This window comes from Grus americana, chromosome 1 (assembly GCF_028858705.1).
Source record: "Grus americana isolate bGruAme1 chromosome 1, bGruAme1.mat, whole genome shotgun sequence".
Taxonomy (NCBI): Eukaryota; Metazoa; Chordata; class Aves; order Gruiformes; family Gruidae; genus Grus; species Grus americana.
In genome coordinates, this window is record NC_072852.1 from 185,295,783 (window position 1) to 185,316,906 (window position 21,124).

Here is a 21,124-nt window from a genome sequence, read left to right on the forward strand (position 1 = left end):
CAGGTTTGCTGGCAGGACTTGTGACCCGTGGGGGACCCACACTGGAGCAGTCTGGTCCTGAAGGTCTGCACCCCGTGGCAGGGACCCCATGTTGGAGCAGGGGAAGAGTGTGAGGAGTCGTCCCCCTAAGGAGGAAGGAGCGGCAGAGACAACGTGTGATGAACTGACCATGACTCCCATTCCCCGTCCCCCTGTGCTGCTGGTGAGGAGGAGGGAGAGAAATGAGCAGTAAAGTTGAGCCCAGCAAGAAGGGAGGGGTGGGGGGAAGGTGGTTTTAAGATTTGGTTTTATTTCTCATTATCTTACTCTGATTTGATTAGTTATGAATTAAATTAATTTTTCCCAAGTTGAGTCTGTTTTGCCAGTGATGGGAATTGGTGAGTGATCTCTCCCTGTCCTTATCTCGACCCAGGAGCCTTTCGTTATATTTTCTCTCCCCTTTGCAGCTGAGGAGGGCAGTGATAGAGCGGCTTTGGGGGGCACCTGGCCTCCTGCCAGGGTCAGCCCACCACAGCCTGTCTGTGCACAGATCATTTCAAACACAAGCACTTCATAACAGCATAACTTCACTCACACTGTTTTGAAAATCCTGATTTTTAAATCAACGATGAATGGATAGAAAAGTATGTATCGGCTGTATAGTTATATTTCTAATGACAAGTTTTTTAATACCGTCATGAGTTACTTGCCTGGAACATACAGTATACATGAGAATTGCTGTTTAGACTAGCCCTTTAATGATAATATTAAAATCAAACATCAAATCGTTGTTGTCTTTAGTATGACTATGTCTTTTTCTATTTTGAATTTTGCATAGACATAGTCATTATAGCCAACTACTATGCATTAGAGGCAGGAAAAGATAACTTTCAGTGCTGTACACTTTATTTCATGGATAATGCCAAGAGAGTTCAGTATCTTCATGATGAGTATCTTCATCAATGAAGAAAATATTTTGTTTTAAACAAAAAAAAAGTGACGTGCGGTTTTACTTTGTTAGACTCTACATCAATCCACAGTGAAAGCTCCTTCAGAAAAACACCGTGAAAAACACTGCATATTCAAGAGCGGTTGCTAACTTTATTTTAGTGAAATAGGGCAATTTAAAATGTTTTCCACTAGAAGTACTATCTAGCTAGGAAAGCAAGTTTTCATATTAAAATTCTCTCTTCCAGATAATCATGTATAAACAAAGCAGTGAAATCTGCAGTCCTCCTGACATTTTTAATTCAGCCTGAGGACTCCAACCTCCCTATTCTTAACTTTTATCTCTTAGTTCCTACAACTATCCAAGATGTACAGAATAATAATCCAAATCAGATGTGACTTCAGAATAGGCTACATTTATAGCTGGTAGATACCAGCTCACTGTTTTTAGCAGGACATGAATTGTTATCTCATGTACAGATACTCAGATTTTACAGGACACAGCTGCACTGTTTCCACAACATGTAGCAGTATCCAGGAATTTGCCCTAGCACGAATTTTGTAAATCACCATACAGGCAGGTAGAAACTCCGCAAATAATGCCGTGTGTGTATATGTGCATATGCACAAAGAGATGTACAGTATCCAAGACTATACATATCAATTGTTGCTATTATGAAGCAACTGATAAGCAATTTTGAAGAATGGGGATGTAGAAAGGGTTAAAAGTAGTCCTCCCCACCTACGCCCCCCCCAATAAAGCACCAGGAAAAAAAGACAAAACAAGCTCTGCCTTCCCCCTGAAAACAAAACCTTAAATTACTATTTTTAATTTAAATTTCTGTATGTTGCTTGTCTAAATTAAATCATTATTAAAAGGTATTTTGCCTTTTAGAGTCTTTTCCTTTGAAGCACTGACATAATCTATACATTTTCCCTGTCTTAATTAATCAGTAATTCTCTAACAGCAATTTTAAATGCTCCAGGTAATTTAGTAATAAAAATACGATTAAAAAATAAACTTGACCTGAATGCAACAGATAAATTGCTGTTTTTAAATACAGTGATTCATGTCCAGTGTATGCTCTATGCTTAACAGCCTAATTATTAACACATCAGTTAAAGCAAACGGCAATCTCACCTGCTCCTCACAGCACCCAGATTTCCCCCTATTGGGAATCATTTTGTTAATAGCAACAAAATGTGAACTGATTAAGTTGCTTCCAAATTTATTTGCTCTGATGTTTTAATCTGTGTCTAGTACTCTCTACTTTCAGACAGATACTCACATTGCCATATGTCCTGGGCTGAAACATAAAACTCATTTGGAATGATAGTCAATATACTTTGATTTTTTTATGCAAAGTATCAGAGTTTGACTTGAAGAGTTCAGTTGGCGGAAGACACGTGAATCTCTGTGCACAGTCTGGGAAACAGCTGATTAGTAACCATGCATTACACTAATGATGGGAAGATCTGTGGTTTGTGTAAAAGTATCTGCTGAGCTCTGGTAGTTCAAATCATCTCACCATTTGGCTATAGGTCTTTCAAACAAAAGTAATTTGCTCACAATGGTCCATTTTCAAAGACGTTTGCTAGGTAATGAATTCCTAACAACATACAATCTGGATTCATCATAATTCATCTGGTAGATCCCCTTTTTAAAAAAGATAAATATTCACATCAGTCTCCTTGTCCACCTAGCTATGCTTTACTCTACCAAATCACACAGTCATTTTAAAAGTGTGGCTTAATTCAATAAAACATTCTATACATCTCGTCCAGAGCAGTTAGACACATGCTGGTAAGCTCTGTTAAATAATAATGATCAGGGTAATGTAGTTGATAAATACAGTTAAGAAAGAAAATTCTTTTTAGCCGTCTTTTTCAAATTCTTCTGGGAAATGGTTGGGAAAATAAAGACTTTCACATTACCTCTGTTTAAAGGCCTTTTCACCCATCTCTCGAGCAGCTCTCTTGACCTCCTCAGGAACAGCATCCTTTTCAGCTTGAGATATTTGGTAAACCCTGTGGCCAGCATCCAGTCGATATGGCCCACCTTTGCCACCTAACCCAGCAGTGTCTCTCCCACCTAACATGATTGAGATAAAATATAATTAAGAATATGCATTCAATAATAAAGAACAATGCATTTCCTTTAAAGCTTCTGTTGTCATATATACAGATGTTCCAAAAAAATTGCCAACAATCCCCAGCAGAAATATTTATTGCCAAAGATTTTCAAAAACAAACAATCACAGTTAAGAACAACTCCAATGGAATAATTGTGTTGATAGTCCCTTGAGACTGGATTCATAAAGGTACAAAGGGGACTATAGATCATATAAGTCTTGTACATCTCCTCAAAGCTCCTGGTCCTTAAAGACATTCATTCAGTCTCTGTCTTCTCCTTAGAATTTGTAGTGATCTAGTGATCACTACCATGCCCTTTTATACTTAGGAGGTGCGTTGCCTATTCTGCGTGCCTCTTACCTACACTACCTAAATTGCTGTGGCTACAGGGACATCTAAGAGAATGGCAAATGACTCAGCCTAGTTTCTGAAGCTGCAAGCTTCTGGTTCTCTATATGGCCAATGAGAAGAGGCAACAACAAAATGTAATTGAAGTAGAGATCCGCTATACACAGTTTAAGGTAGACACTGCAAATATTTCTTTTTACTGGCAATAAAGCGACTCTATATTGAGTAAAATAGCACTAAGCAGAGGGTAGCCTTGTATAAACCCATTTTTGACCGGCACAGCATCTCCCTTAGACATCTTTCAATGACGCATTAAAAAGAAAAAGAATGAAAAACCTGTTCCACCAGCCCAAGTATTTCCACCAACGTGTGGCATGTTGTCTGGATCCACTTTTCCATGTTTGGGGGAACTGACATCTAAACCACTGTCTCTCTGAATGGTGATCTGTAAAATTAAAAATAGAGCTGTACATCTCTCTTATAACAAGGAAAAACACTCTAACAATCTAACAATAACATACTAGGTCTGATGAAGAGCTGTAGGATCAGAATTAATTCAATAAATGCAATATCCCACCTGCTGAAGACAACAGGATGAAGGAGAGTAAACCAGGGCTCCTGAGTGGCATGTTAGATCCACGCCAGACCTAAGATTACTGCCGCATCCGAACCACCCACTGCTTTCAAATCTTCTCCACGCTAGAAAAGTGCTTTCTGATAATTGCCAACATAATTCAAAATCCCCCTGTAGACAGGACCATCTGCAGTTTGAATGCTTCGCATAGTATTGGAAACACCTGGCTTGTAGATCCACTCACAAACTTCACGCACACCCAACTACGCTCTGTGTTCTTTATTGATGGGCAGATTGATCTTCCTGTCATGAACGGGGACTACAGAAACAACATGTTCTTCTCCAAGGTTTGTCAGTAAATGGCTAGTTCAAATGATACACTCACGTAATCCTTAACTTCCCTGCCATGACCACAAGAGTCTACAGTGGTGAGTTTTCTACACCTGTCCACTGACTGTACTTTCCCCATCGATTCACCGCACAGCTGAACACCCAACAGCTGTCGGATGGTCAGGGCTGAGTCACTTTAGGCTGGGGTTGGATTTAAGTGGGTGACTGAAGGTAAAAATACTTCTTCCCATTACCAACTCTGAGTCATGCAATGAATCAATGATTCATGTGTAAACTGTCCTTCAGTTACTAATCTTCTATAATTTAATGCCAATTTATTTTTGTAATGAAACTTAATGACAGATGTAAAATTGATGTCTTTAACCTCTACAAATGAACTTTCTTCTCATCTAACATAATATAGTTAATGCTCTGATGAATTTACGTGGCCCAATAACTGCAATTTACTGCCTTCTCAGAAATTCACTGGCATTATCGGGGTTTTCACTGGGACTGTAGAGCAGTTTAATCCTTGAATTCACTGTCTTGCAGACTCAACTTTATGCTGACATGAATTCCATACATGTTTTTGAACTGAAAACATGTGCTCTAACAACAGTGTCTTGGCAGCTATTCAAAACATCATTTTCTTTATAGAATTTATATTAATTCAAAGAGGTACAATACATCCTCTGTGAACTATGTCATTAGTGTAAAATCAAGATCTAATCTGATAAATTACATTAATTTAACATTTTTATAGGAAGAAAGACACTTCACCACCACAGCATGTTACCCTTTGGGTTATATACATTTTTGGTTTAAGAGATTTCCTCCAAAATAAACAGTTCTTTTTTGCATAACTGGTAGATTTCAAAACTATTAGAAACACAGGCCAACAAAAATCACTGATCTTAGTTTAAAATAAAATCATAAACCCAAAACTGTAGTGTCAGCCTCATGAATGAAAACAAAATATTATTCTGTAAAGAGAAACAATAAAATGATGGAATATCCTTTACATTTTCATCTTTTTGGGTTCTTCATAGAAAAATACTCAAAGTTCTGCAAAAGGAAGCTCTGAGGCAAATATAACCATAATCAGTGATCCAAATATCATATTCTATTTTTGTCATGTTTTTCCATTAAAAAATTTCACTAAATATTTTGAAATACAAGCATTGTATAAATTTTGAGTGAAAAGTTCTGTAGAGAAAAGAACGTTGTTGCTCACATATTTCTCACATAAAATGAGTGGTTCACAAATCATATTTCTAGTACTAGCTAAGTTTCTAATATAAACCTATTTTGCAATAATGTTGAACTCATTAAAGCAGGTATTTGTAACTTTGAAACAGCATGTGGTTAATAGAAAATCTTTTTATTTTACAATGATTTGTGACTTTTGTTCTTAAAAGGACAGCAGAACATCCAACATTTGATTTCTATTAAAACTTTGAAAAAAAATTGCATGAGAGAGAGAGGAAAAAAGAGGCCAGTGGTACAATCTATCATAGCTTAAGAATGTGACCTCCTTACTATTTTTTTATATATAGTTAACAGGTTACTAGGTAAAATAATTGAAAATTTAAGGATACTACAATGGAACACCACCAGCAGATGTGTAAATGTCATGCCAGTGAACTGCAGCAGTTTCATTCATTTACTTGTTTTTTAAGTAACATCTATGCACACAAAAGGCAGTAGAATTATACTACATCTGAATACTTTAAGAACCAATTTTTATTAGCACTGGTTTGCTGGGGTAATTGTTTTTTAAATTTGCCATACACTTAGAAACTGCATTAAATTAGCCCACTGTAGGGCCCTTTGAAGAAAATCTTCTGGATGTACTTTCCTGGTTTTAATTTGAGATCTTAGATAATTCCATTACTGACTTATGCTTTTCTCCTCCCCATCCCTGTCTCCATGGAAGTGTTTCAAGGTGATTTTACAGCTAACAAACAACTTCACTCTGCTCTGAAGGTGCCTCTATAAAGTAAAACTTGGACTAGCAAATATCTAGATTAGAATTTAAAACATATTTTAGAAAGAAGTAAGCAGTAAATCACTGACTCTGGACATGAAATCAGAGGAAGGATGAAGAAAACAACTGAAGAGAAAAATTTTTGGACAAAGATACATTCTTCAGCATGACAGCTATTAAGACATTGAAGAGCCATAGATAAGTCATCCCTCTGAGGGTTGGAGGAATTCTTGATGTTAGAAACTGTTGGAAAGGTAGATTTAAGGAGGACGATCCAAAACTGGATGTGTTATGAACCTGGCAAACCGAAAGGCAGTCAGTGGGAAAAATCTAGTTTGTCTGGAGTGAGAAGGAAAACAAGAAAAACACGTACTGAAAGTAGAGAAAAAGCTCAAACAAATTTAAGAAATTCATAGTAACTTTTCCAAGCTTGTCCAATTGGAATTTCTAAACCTACTGAGATTTCTCTTACTGTTGTGATGGATATTTTCCAAATACATAAATAATTTGCTTGCTCAAAAGTTGATCTGTATCCTCCTGAATACTTTCCGTTTGAATCTATTGCAAGACTTCTGTCAACTTTGTTTCTTTCAGCAAGAATTTTGACTAAGCGTCTCTTTTTGAGAGAAATCTGTGCTCTTTGTAACTATTCATGCACTGAAAGGCGCTATTCATTACTGCATTATTGTGAAGATTTCATACTGCCTGGTGAGCATATCACAGCTTTGTAAAACAACGGATGAATTCAGTAGTTTCAGCTATGAGGTCAGAGTAGAATGGCTGGAAAAACTGTGAAATTTTCCTTGTGAGACTTCCTTTTGATTTCCAAAATAACCACAGTTTCCAAAACACATGGTACACGTGTCAGTTGTGCATTATCTAAACTTGTTTATACATATTGGTGATTCATGATCAGAGCACGAAAACACTTTTCCACTGCCTGTTTGGGCAGGTTCTTCTTCAAAGTCCTCACCACACAAGAAGCACAACTGCCATCCTCTCCTGGGATACATGCAATTCTTTCTTCTCAGTCAAAATTCTCAGTAATCATCAATGATCTTAGTCCCTGGTTTACAGTCTTTTTGTTGTCGTCTTTTGACTATCTTGTATTCTCAGGCTTTTACACCAATGGGTAATGGGTGCATTCAAAAGGACTTTGTGGATGAAAACTCTGTAGGTCTTCCAAAGTCAATGAAGCAAACAAAAATTTTAGGCAAGAAGAACATGAAGACTAGAACTAGATGATCTTTGAGGTCCCTTCCAACCCAAACCATTCTAAGACTGCAGGTCAGAAAGATGCTAAAGGAACGTGCTTTTCTGAAGAGGCAATGGTATGAAGGAAGCACTTGAGCAAAAAGGAAATGAAGAAACAACAGCAGATACCAGGACTTTTTAAAGCTTTGACTTAATTTTCTGGTCCTGCACCTTACACATCCATTCACTCCTGACAGCAAGGGCAGCCAGACAGGAATGGAACTGAACTCTCATTTTACATTCAGTGATAGATACATGGCATCTGAACAACTCGCTCTATATCAGTTCCTTGAGATACATGAATGGATGCCAAAACAGTTTTACATGGCTTAATTTTTTTTTTTTTCTGACAACACTGGGATTCTAAGAGCCAACTGAATAAGGGAAACTGATACAAACACATTCAGTTTGGAAACTAAGTGATCTTATCATCCTTCATGTAGTAATGTAAAGAAGATAAAGAGGCTCAGAGAAGCCAGTTACATGATTTAATGCACTCAACAACACAATGAGACCAGGTGTTTCACATCTGTGTCATATCTATGCCAAACCGCTATTAAATGCATACCAATCCGTAATAGGGACCAATCTGAAGATGAGTCAAAGGCTGGTAGCTTTGTCTAGACTTCAGCTGGTCAGGCAAACTATGGTAAGGGAACTTTATCTTGGGCACTAACTGAATTTTAACCATGTTTGGAAGTGGATCTAGAACCACATTCATGCCAGTTAAGTGAATGTGGGAATTAATTCTATTGAATTCTGATGTGAAATAATCTAATGTAATAAAATTACCCCCCTGGAGAGTAAAGAAGCACTGGCATACATCACATTTTGATACTTTTATCATCCCTCAGTAAAACACAGGAGTTGAATTTGTTGAGGATCACCCAGCTGACCCAGACACAATGTGCATTGCCTCTACAAGACACTGTCATAACTTTGGGAAGAAAGGAGCTTGCAATAACTCATTAACAAAAGTGTGTGAATTATGGAGAGGGCTGCTGTACTCTATTATTAAAATGATTTATGTCTCACACTTACATTAGCATTTCATTCTAATATATGACCTGTTTTCACAATTACAGTACTTCCCTTTTGAACTCAGAATTAATTTTCTTCTAATATCTTGCAAACAAATCTCTCAGGCTCTATGAGTAAAGCTGACCAAAAGCATTATCGAACTTAGCTTCCACGGATTTCATACAAGTGAGCTTAACAGTATTTTCGCTCCCAGTAATCTTAATCATACATTGCAATGAAACTGAGAAGAAAAAAATGTCTTTAAAAAGAAGCTTCGCCACCTGAAAGGCAGACCCAAGTAGCATAACTGTGCACTTCTGTATCTTAACAAGTGCTGGTTGCCTCCAATCTGCTTGTGCCAAGGAAACAAATATTAAAAAAGAAATGACAGCCAGTCTTTGGCATGTCACATTTATATGTCTGGTGGCAATAAAATCATTAAATCGGCTGACTTTTTATGAAATGCTTTTAAGGAACTATTCAAAGTACATCTAGACAGAATATGTATTGATTTCTCTGTTATTAACATGTTTATAATAGTATCCAATTTAATGAGTAAAAGACACTTAGCAAAGTCAACTGAAATGAACATTCCAGTATGTCTATTATCCAATCATTCATGTTTCAGAATATTCATGACCTTCAACACTGCCATCTTTTCACCCGTGCATTTTAAGCCCATACATCAGCTCCTCATTGTTCAAGTCCGTTAGAATAAACTAAAGACTAAAATTCCAGGAGTTATCTTTATTGTGGAGACAGGGAAAGAGAGAGGAAAATCTATCTCCTCCTGTATTTTCCCACTTGAAATTCTCTTTATTCCTGGGAGTTTCATGCAGGAGATAAAACTAATGACTCTCACTGTCTTAGATGCCCATACCTCCATTACAGTCTTGTAAAAAGCTGACTCTCTAAAACAAGGGGCAGATCATGGACTTAGACTTGGCCTCTGGCAGAAAAAGAACTCGTGGTTACGGGTTAGGAAATATCTTCTAGACTTTGTAAGCAGAAGTCAGACAAGGTTGAAAATATTTCTAGCTTTGAATAGAAAAGTAAAAAATAAGTGATGGCTTTCAGTAAAATGCAAAGGACTTTTTTCCTTGATGCAGTCTGGGATGCGTCTCTGCTATAGATTGATTTTTCGGTTGTAGATATTCCTGTCGCCCTACCCTGTACACAACAAGCTTCTGTTCAACACTGCAAGTTGGCTAAAGAGTAGATGGTCTTTTAACACAGCAGCTTACTTCTGTATTCTGATTCGGTTAACTTCATTAAAATTCCTGAAGGGCGCAAGATGTGTCAGTGCCTCCCATTCAGGAGTGCTTGCCAGAAAACCTCCTTTGAGGTGCTCAGAGCAACAAAAGCTAATTTCTGCCTGAGGACCAGCAAAGAAACTCTGGTTTCCAATGGGGGCAAACTGCCCCATGTACAGGGGAACAGACCTTTCTCCTCTTAGTTTTAACACATCTGGCCCTGCCAGGACTAACTCATATCTAGTCCTCTTATGCAAAACACAACGTTTATTTTAATACTCTGGATATAACTTAAAAAGGGGGGGAATAGACAGAAAAAATATTCTAATTCCAGCCTGCAGGTGTAAAGGGATGCAATTTGTAATTTAAAAAATGGACTATATTCCCATTCCCCAAACCTCCCCAAATCAAATTGTTCTTATCATTTTGGGTATGTTTAAACAGAGCTGGGCATTCCTTATAGGATTTGACATTTTCATAACATAAATAAAAGGAATTCCTCCTTGTTGTATGTGGTGACAAACAAGTAACCAACCTTTCTACTAAGCCCTTTTTTAAGTATTTTTTGGAGCATTCCACATACGACACATTTACTAACGTGTGAAATGGGCACAATTTCATGTGTCATAATTTAATAAACACACACGAATGGGGAAAACATCATTTTACAAAATACAAGCAAACAGGGTCACAGCTGCAGTATTTACAGTTGTAGAAAATATTTATATAGGAAGACTTTTTAAAAAGAAAAAGCTGATATGCCCAAACAGTAACTATTTTCACAAGCACTATTCGTAATAATACTGCGTTATTGGGTGTTTCTTACTGTTGATGAGAAAGATTTGAGGTGGAATACAGTTCATGCAATTTAGGTTCCTAGTTTAATGCAAGTTAAAGAAGCGTGCAATAGATTAATTAGCAGTCCTGGAAAGTAGGCAGATGTAGGCGGGATCTAGACTGGCAAGATCCCATTCTTCATTTACTCTTTTCATCATAAAGGAAAGAACCCTGCTAAGACGCAAATTAGAAGACATCCGCTCTTATCCTAGCATACCTGGGACACAGAGGGAAAGAATTCATCTGCTATTTTGCCTTTTCATTAATATACAATATATTAAACAGGGCAGTTTATGGTCAATGAAGAATATATGTTACATTCCATACAATGCAATAAATTATTGTTGAAAAATATGAATGACGCGAATATAAAACACTACAAATACTATAAAGTTAAAATACTGATGTTTTCTTAAATAGGTTGCTTTCTTCATTAGTGTTGTGGACAGAGATTGGGCATGTATGAGAAGATCATTGCAGGAAAAGAAATGAAAACATCTTAAGACTTTTGTCGTACAGGTGATTTGAGAGATGTTAATTTCTTCAAAAAAACCAATGAAAAATCTTTTATTAAAACCATACATTATTATGAAAGAAGACTGACTTTGGCTGTAATGAAACATGACTATTCTTCAGGTGAAAAAGGCATTAAATAATCCATCCCACAGTGATACAAAGGATTAGGAAATGTATTCAACAGAATGCAGAATGTATTTCAGCAGATGTGCAAAAGACTGATTTTTCCCTGAAACAAAATCTTTGTTTTCTTTTATCCCTGCCCCCACCCCTGCCAACAACTTTAAAACCTCAGTGTTACCCTAGGCTGCATTTAACAGGTCACAAGAACATCCTTTCCTCCAACACATTCTTTATCAGCAGCATGAATATATGCATTATTTTCTCAAAGAGTATATATAAGTTCCACATGAGGGAAAACAAAGGCTAATCTGCCTGTTTCATGGTTTTATATTCTCTTGTAAAACTGATTCTACCAAAGACAGAAAGAGAACATTTTATCATCTGTTTACATGAACTAGTGAGAGAAAAGGCAAAAATAGGAAGAAAAAAATCTAATGGCTTCTATTACTTTTACTTGTACTGTATCATGTACAGCTTTTTTCTATGTGCTAAAAACTAATAGCACAATTTCTAGTCACATCAACAGTGCAAACTAGAGCCCACAAGTCATTTTTCCACAGAAAGGAATATTCAGTATAAAACAAGACAATAATAATTTATGAAATATGCTCTGTATCCTGAAGTGAAAAAACATTAGTTGCACTGCAGTATAAAATACATTTAATAGTGTTCTTCATTCATTTTGGCTTCATTTTCATCTTCTATCTTGTCTGTAAAACTTTGCAAGAATTCAAAAGGAACTAATGAAGCTTCATGCATTATCTGACTCCTGTGAACATTTCTCTCTAAAAGTAGCTTTTAAAATTCATACAGGCATTAAACTGCTGTCTCCAATAGCAAAATCGTTCAAAGCATCACAGCTTTAATGGAATTTTTGATTTGCCAAATAAAAGTGAAATCACAGGTAGGTTAATCTGGGTGGGGAAAGAGGTGGAGATTTGGAGTAAAACACATACAAAGGGGTATTTGGCTTGCAAATGAAGTTTTTATACACTAGCTAGAAACCCTTCACCATATAAAATGCAGTTGTCGTTGCTGCGGGTGCATCTTCGTTTGAACTAAACGCCGTCACTCTAAGAACCAACTCAGAAACTCTGCAGCAGGAGATGCATTAGAGTCTTTTGTTCATGAATATGTACTCTGTGGCTTAAAGGCTGGTTTAACTAAATGAAGTAATGAGAGAATATCATACATTTGCTTCCATCTAACATCCTCTGTTAACACCTGTGTAAATTTCATTTTCCTCTGTCATTAAAATTTGCATAGTCAATCGCAAAAGATGTGAGGTCATCATCCTTTCAGTATGCTAATCCACTATAAAATATAATCAGAGCAGACAGACAGTGTCTGGCTTCGTTATTTATCATGACTACTACACACCACCTGAGATCAATAAACATGGAAAACACTGAATTCCATTTCCTCTGGAGCACCCTGAATAATGAACAGCTAGAAAGATGGGATAAGTGAACACATTCGGACAATTTGGATTATTCTGGACAGAAAACCGCAGGGACATTGCATGGTCAAAAGCAAGTTGAAAAAAAATTACACATAGAAGCAGAAACGCCTTATTTTCTACAGACGTAGGACCTTGTCAAATCTGTCCTTAAGAAGCAGAGACAAAAGTTATTTGGGATCAACTATGTTGGTTGGTTTTCTAAAGGAAAGCCTCCAATACTTAGCACTACTGTAACAGATTGGATGATTGAAATTTTCACTGCATTTCACTAATTAGGGAACAACTTTCATAAGGGCAGAATTATTAGTATGCATTTGTCTCGCCGGGACAGCAGGATTTCACTTGTGCTGGGAGCTCCAGCCTTTACGTCAGCAATGTGCACTGCTGCAGGCTTTTTGAGATCTGAAAGACGGTGTGTTGAGGTTATTACCTTTTCTCCCATAAGAAATGCAGGCTCTCACAGGAAGATCAGAGGAAAAAAGGGGAACTTTGTGCTGGATCTGCCTGCTCTAACAGAAAGTTAAGGTTATTTCCACTCCTGCTTTTTGTCTGTCTGCTCTAATTAGACTGGAAGATCTTCAGGAAAGGGAATGTATTTTAGACGTGTTTGTATAGTGTTTCCAGCAAGGGCCTCATTTCACCTGAGGACATTTATATGAGAAAAAGTACCTGTCAGAGAATTGATGTTCTTTACCTGCATTGCTTTACCCAGTGAAGATTTTTGGAGATGTGAACTTAGCAAGGTCTGCGGGTTCACGGCTTTCTAGTGTTATGCTTCCCCATACTGAGATGCCTTGTCTCAAGGGGTGGGACACGTCTGCTGCTCCTCGCTTTGCTAAAATGAATCATGTAGCCCAGGAAAAGGTCACAGACCTAAACTGTGTATTTGGGGCTCTCAGATCTCAGAACCACAAACACTATAACTCGTCATCCACTCATTGACCAGACAGCTCTGTCATCTGCTGTATTTCAAGTGTTTCAGGATCTCGCGCAGGACTGCAGAATGCCATCATATGGTTATTCCAAACTTAGAAAAACTCTCCACTGCATGTATTTTTTGGTAATACATTGGGTTTGTACCGACAGCATTTAAGAGATGAGCAAAATCACTGTTAGTAGCTCACCGATGCCCTCATGTGGTCAGAAAAACCACTTCGTCTAAGCTAGAAAATAAGAACCTGGATGGTGGTGGGAAAGACTAGCCACTCTTGCCAAAGGTCATGCTTTTATCTCGAATCAAAACCTGCAGCTTTGCCCAGTTCACTCATAACATCAGCAAAAGGATGGATTTTTGGTAAAATGTTATAAAGTAAAATGTCACTTTTAAAAAAGAAAAAAAAAATCATCAGTATATATTAAAGTAGATCCTGAGCAGTAAATATAAACAAGTTGGGATCACTGAAACTCTGGAATCAATTATTCTTTGGATAAACATCCAACTTAAAAAATAAATTTAATCATATGAACTTGCATTACCCTAAATTCTCAAGTACAAACTGCAGCTTCAGAAAAATCAAAAGAAAAAAAAAGAATGCATTCAATAAAACCAAAAATATTAATTCACTTAAAGGGTGAATAATTCACTGTAGAGTTGTGTGTGATCAGTTGAGTGGAATACAAACAGAATAAATGAGACTATTCAAGGAAGCGAGTTTTAGATGATTGTCACCCAAAGACGGCAGAGAATCAACCACCCACAGATTTTCTGGTCTCAGCCCAAATAAGAGAGGCATAAAGGAAACTCCCTTCCATTTCTAAGAATCCATTTCCCTAAACCTGTACATAATGCCTTGCGCACTGAGGATGGGATTCGGATCCAGACTGCCTTGTTCAGTAAGTACAATACATCTGCTGCTTTTTTTGATCTAATAGAGTCTCGAAAGGAAGCCAGGTACAGGGTATAGTTGACCACATATATCCTTCTCTGGGAGGTAAATGTTTATCTCCTGATATTCCACCAAGGCTCACAGAAGGTTGTGCGGTGTTCAGTGAGTGTAGGTTTAGGTGAAAAATTGTAAGAAAGAAAAGGAGACCCTCTGTAAACAAGCTCAGATTTTAATAAGACAGTTTGATCAATGAACTCCCATGAGTCAGTTGAACTTGAAACATGGTTTCAAAGGGTTTAGCCATTAATAAACCAAGACATGACTTCTGTAAAGGAAAACATAGATATTAATTTCATACAAATGAGTGTTTGCAAGACTCTCTGGATCTTTTTGTTATTAATGTTTTATTTCCACAACAACTGTACAGGTGATTCCCAAAAACCTCTAAGGAAAACACCTACATCATACCACGAAAACTCAAAGGCAGCTACACAACATTTCTTTGGTTCTGTAATAGCACTACAAGGGAAGGAGAGAAACAAATCTAAGAGTCCTTCCAAAAAATCAACTATAATTAATTCAGGACTAAAAGCACTACTACATATCAGCCACCTTCCCCTTGCTCTTGTTCTGGCCATACAATGGAGAAGTCAAATTGCAAAGATTGTTGATAACCATGACACTTCTTTCTTTTGTTTTTTTTTTCCCCTCCATTTTTTAAAAAATTCCTCTGTAGATTTTACTAGACAATATTTTGTATACAGTATCATCCCACATTCCTGATGATCTCCACGTATTTCATGATGATTGCTCTGAACCTCTCGCTGTTGCAAGTGGAGGTCAGTCAAACTGTGTCCACCCCCTCTCCATTCTAAGAGATCAAAATGCATTTGGGGAAAGGAGGCTGTGAATGCATCCACAGAAAGTTACTAATTTTCTGAGTCCGGGTAGGTGCCTCAGCTATATTCTAGCTCTCGATCAGGCATGCACAAGCTGCAAAAGCCAGACAAGGGGCAGGACTTGTGCCAACAGGTCTTTTAACCAGCTGAATACAGACAGGGACCTGACAAAAGGAGGGAGAAGTATTGTTGCATTCCTCACGGCTAAGTGTATGTACACAGGGATCCTGACATCTTTTTCCTAAATTGCTCTAAAATCTCTTCCTCCAAATTCACTTCCAATTCCTGTTCATTATGAAACACAGTCCCCGAGGGAATGGGTACCTGCAAAGTTATGACGATCTGAGGTAACTGTAATTCGAGAGAGTCAATGTCCAGGTATGACATCTGGGAAAAAAAATGAACTTTTGTGTGCGTGTGTGTATGTGTGCATCAGCATGTGTATGCATGTTTGCACATACATCAATATATATGTGTATGAATATATATATATCTGCACACAACTACATATGTACACCTATTTACATAGGTAAACCCTGTCCTGGTTTTTAACATGATTGTGCTGCTTCTAACTTCAATACTAAATCTGACATTTTTGACATTATGATTACTTTAAAAACATACTCAACTTTGACTCCACTTCAACACAGCTGTTACCTGAAGTCTGGGTAGAATAGGAGTGCATTTTAAATATAGTTCTAATGATGGACCTGGCATCCCATAACCGCTACTCAGTGTTTGCCTTTGCCCTCATGAGATCTAAAGGTTAACTAATGGATTGCAGGAGAAAGTCTGAATGTCAGGAACTACTACTGAGTGCTGCTGCACTCATCAAAATGCTGGTTTTTAGCAAAAAGCCCTTGCATCATGGATGATTTGAGCAGTTAAGACACATGAAAAAAACACCTTTCATTTTTTTTTTAGATATTGGTGATGAACACATCTACATTGCTCTTTTACGTTACTGACATGAACCATATGTTCATGTCTTCTAGCTCTTCACAGGACATAGAATAACTTATGTGTTCTGTTATCATTTTTGAGCGCTGCTGTAAGACCATGAAGAAAGCCATTTAAATCTGAGAAAAATATCTATTTATTGCATTTCTTGAGTTTTACTGAATTTGTCTACACTCAGCTAAGCACATTTCAACCTTGAGCTATCTAGAGTTGACATTTGTTTCCTTAGGTGGCTGCACCGCATTTTTTTTGCCCAATTTAAGGTATGTTCGTACTGATTGCAGCATTCAAGGATGTTCCAGCTACTCGGCTTGGCGACACAGGTTTATCTATCCTTAGGGGTGTATACAGCCTTTACCCACCTCTGACCCTGCAGTGTAGACATACAGCGTGCACTTGAACAAGTGACCTGCCTTCCTTATGTCTCAGTCCCCTCTTCTGGAAAGCAATGCTAGTGCTTACTGCCTCCAGATATTGCAAAAATTACGCATTTAAATGTTTAGGGGTGTCTAAAGGGAAACAGTTACAGATGGATGAAGGAATTTTTTTTTCCACGTCTCCATTTAGCTAGTTACAACGATTCATGCTTTGTGGAAAACCTGTATCAGTAAAATGTTAACTAGTCACAGCAGAAACCAAAAGAACATGCCTCTACCATTACTGGGAAAAGGAATTGCAATTTAAGATAAAAGCATTCATTTTTGAGAGAAAAATATTATCTTAGTCAGCTCCCTAGGGCAGAAGATCTTGAAAAAAATCTCCCAAACCTTAGTCTAAAGCCTTCCCTATTTTTATGTACATTTCATTCATGTCTCTTTTTAGTTCCAAGGCTCGAAACATATCCAAAATACATCCAAGTCACGCTGAGTTGTCCACTTCTAGGAGCTCTTCTAACAGAATGAATCTGGGCCAGTACTGCATGAATTTCTACACACTACTGCAGAACCATCCCTACTGCATTTGGTGTTCAAACCACTGGTGAGAAGCAAAGATTTTTTTTTTCTCATTCACGTGTTTTTCTAGATCCGTTCCACCATCTCAGCTTTGTGACACTGTGAACTCTCACATGACTTAAAGGTTTAGTTGGCTTTTTGCTAGAAAATAGAATGATCAGGTCAAGTCACAAAAGCAAAGTGGGGAAAAAAAAACAGGAGAGAACATTTCCAAGCTGCTTCTGGTCTCTCAAATAAAGGTCTGCCCCAATAGATGGACTATTATTGATAGACACTATGTGAATGGTCTTCAGTATCAAAATGTTTTTGAACCAGGTGGGTAGAAACCTGCCCTGAGCAGGTGTCAGCATCTCTCTTACACGCTTCCTTTGGACTGACTCATCTACAAAGAAGTACACGATTTTTCAAACTGAGTGTCGCCCATCAGTCCTGAGACTGAAGAGCTAGGATGATGGAGGTGTTTTATTATTCAGGTTCTACACAGTACATGCACTTGCTCATGGGTAATTATAGGTGTAATTTTACTACCTGAAACAGAAGAAACTTCTGGTAGCTATCAATGCCAAGCACTTTACTTTTAAACAGCTGGTATTAGCAAGGCTGGTGCCAACTCAATTCACATTTCCTGTACCTTTCCTTAGTTCAGTCCTACAGTATGTGATCTTGACATTCTATCTGGATCATTTAATAAACCCACTTGAGCTCTTACAGCAGATACAGCCTGAGCCAAACATTTCAGACTTTTAAGTTTCTGAGGAAAACACATGCTATACAGAACATCTATGTGGAGTGGGCTTCTGTCCTAGGCCAAAGAGGGGTAAGGAATAACCATCCTTGAAGAAGCGGTGTACTGTAGAATAGGCAGGCCTTGAGCTTTAAGATCTGGGATCCTCCAGGAGATGTGACACTGTTTTAGGATTACAGCAGAAAGACAGGAAAAATAGAAAGAAGTCTCTTCCCCACACACACTTGTTAACTATTCACTTACATGAAAACATGATTTCATTTCCAACTAGGTACCTGAATAATTATGAGAAAGGCTTGCCATACTGCCAATAGAAAATGAGAGAGAAGAGTCCATCGGAAATCAAAAAAGTTGCAACTACTTAACTCATGAGGCCTTTATATATAGCCACAAACACACAGCATTGTGATTTCAAAAACTCATCTCATGTACGTAAGAGATGATGCATCTACTGCAGGTTCCACACATACATCAAACAACACAGATACAAAAAAAACAAAATCTGTCAAAATAAGCCCCTAATAAATTTCAGATTATAACAATGTTGCTGGGGGTTTTTTGGTTTTGGTTTGGTTTTGTGGTTTTTTTTTTTTTTAAATCAATCAGATCACTTCTTTGGACAATCTTGGTACTGAAATAACAAGAGACTATCATCAGCTTTGGGATGTCATTTTGCATAGTGATATAGTCAGATCAAGACTGCACAAGGATTGCCAAAAATATTGTGATTCAGTTTCGAGGTTCAGATATATATTATCATTAATTACAAGCCAACTCTTCTGTAATCTTTGACCAAGTACATTTTTATGCACTCAACAGGCTTGGGTATGTCCTGGGACGTTTGAAAACAACATTCTGAGTATAATCTTTACATACCATAAAACATTTTGGGCAACAGTCAACAGCAAGAGAGCATTAAGTGGAATGAATACAGAAATAAATGCTTTTGCTTATAATCATGTATAAATGAAAAAAGATTTTGTTGTGGAGATTTCAGGTCCCTAAAGGGCACGATGCTTTACCATCTATTGAAATACCTCTATGTAAGCCTTGTACTCTACCTAAAAGAGACATACGAGTAAACAATGATTACTGAAAAACAACAGCCCAACTACATCAGAATGTAATCAGTGCTTTTTTTCTATTTAATTTCTATCAATAACCCTTTGACGCAAAAAGTAACACAAACTTATCAATGCCTGCCTGTTGCCCTGAAACTTTTAGGGCAAGATTTAAAAAATAAATTGTCTTTCAAATTCTTTTCAGATATTTGATAATGAAGTGACCTTCTTCTTAGAAACACCGAACAGTGAAAAAGCTCAACAATTTTTGGATTTCAAATGGAGTTCATAGCTTTAGAAAATCCAGTATTTTGTTTAGATATTGTATTGTAGGCACTCCAATTCAATAATTTCAGAATACTGTACTCATATTTTGAGTTTAAAACTTCAATAAATGAAGAAAATATCTGACCTGCCTATATAAATGCAAACTTATGTAAACATAAACTATATTTCCAGAAACTATTTTTGTAGCCTCAAGACTTCAGCAGTTCGCACTCTGCTGAGCATATCAACAATACAAAACAAACGTTGACTATTTTGAAGACTGCCATGACATTATATCAAGGGAGCTTAATTGCTGATTATAAGTGGAACAGCTGTTTGTTTTCCTCTGTTTCATTGCTTATGTACATACAGCCTGTCTCTGAGATCTAATGTGTTTGTGAAAGCTAAAATGCAGCCCTAGAAGATAGTACTAATAGTTCCATCTGAGGCCTAGTTGAAGATTTACTTCCAGTTCTAGTGTTTTCAATCTGTATTTATATCAAAAGCCCTTTAATTCTCTTTTCTCTCAAAAGTCAAGAAGCTTCAGAGAGATTCTGTGTGGTTTTGCAGAACAGTGGTTCCCAATCACCTAGACAGGCCTCGTGTTGGTCTAAGAACATCAACAAGAAGGGCTAATGAGCTTTGCCAGCCTGTAGTAGCTTTGTGGGATGCACCAAAGGCAGTTTTTAGGGAAGGGGAAATTGGGGGTGGGTGGGGAATAAATTCTAGTGATATGTGGAACACTGACAACTTTCTTAAGTGAGCTTCTGCTACAAGATGACTGGGAATGATGGGTTTAGTCAAGGAATTAGAGATGCCTCATTAGACTCCAAGATACTTAACATGAGTATGAGGATGAAACATTATACAAAAGAAGGTGATGTTCATACACTTGAACATAAAAGCATTCTGTAAAAACAGGTATCAGGAAATAGCTGCAGCTTTCTTAGCAAAAGAACAGGAAACACTGCAGTTCTTGCTATGCTTACCTTACACAGAAAATCTACATGAATGTTTCCAAGCTAACATGATCCTTTCATTTCCAGAAATGAATGCATTAACGAAGTACTGTTTTTATGTCTAGGTCCATTGAAAATTTGAGTTAAGTAGGAAAGGTGAAGGCCCTCACCTCCAAATAGCAAAGTATAGAGTTTACACAGCAACTACATATCTATTATCTTATTGGAGATGTACATAAAATAAAAGATTTGATTTATTGCTTATTGCTGTGTAAAGCCTTTGTAAACAAAGTTTCTTAGGTCTCATTATCTTTCCATTTAAAGCAGAGCGTGCAAAGTAGAGAAACAGAAGTTAGTGATAATCACACAAATCTGAAGATCACATATGAGGCTTGTTTCAGCCCCTTAGCTCAAATCAAACACTATGCCATTTTGAGTTCTGACAAACCACTGACTTGAGCTATATGCACTGTGTTGACAGAGGAAAGAAGACTTTACCCTGTAATGTGCCTACTAATTGGAGAAGCAGACTGTCAGGAGAGAGAAATTCAACAACAGATCTTGAAAATTGCTTTGTGACTGGGGGAAAACGTCTTAGCTTTTTTTTAAAAAAATGGTTACTTGAGATGATTAGTTAAATGACTTAAAATTTTCTGATGATGTGTACTTTCCAAGCCAGTATTCTCTAAT

The 21,124-nt window shown here is 37.3% G+C and overlaps 1 protein-coding gene across 3 annotated transcripts in view; it reads right to left on the bottom strand.

The window, feature by feature from the left end:
* Window positions 1–21,124, bottom strand: part of VWA8 (von Willebrand factor A domain containing 8) — a 194,232-nt gene that overhangs the window by 25,333 nt on the left and 147,775 nt on the right. For all 3 annotated transcript variants that reach the window (XM_054814621.1, XM_054814612.1, XM_054814630.1), the window contains exons 38-39: window positions 3,745–3,853; window positions 2,863–3,019 (exon numbers count right to left, since the gene is read on the bottom strand). In XM_054814621.1, coding sequence (XP_054670596.1) covers window positions 2,863–3,019; window positions 3,745–3,853 — 266 coding nt within the window. The remainder of the gene's footprint in view (window positions 1–2,862; window positions 3,020–3,744; window positions 3,854–21,124) is intronic.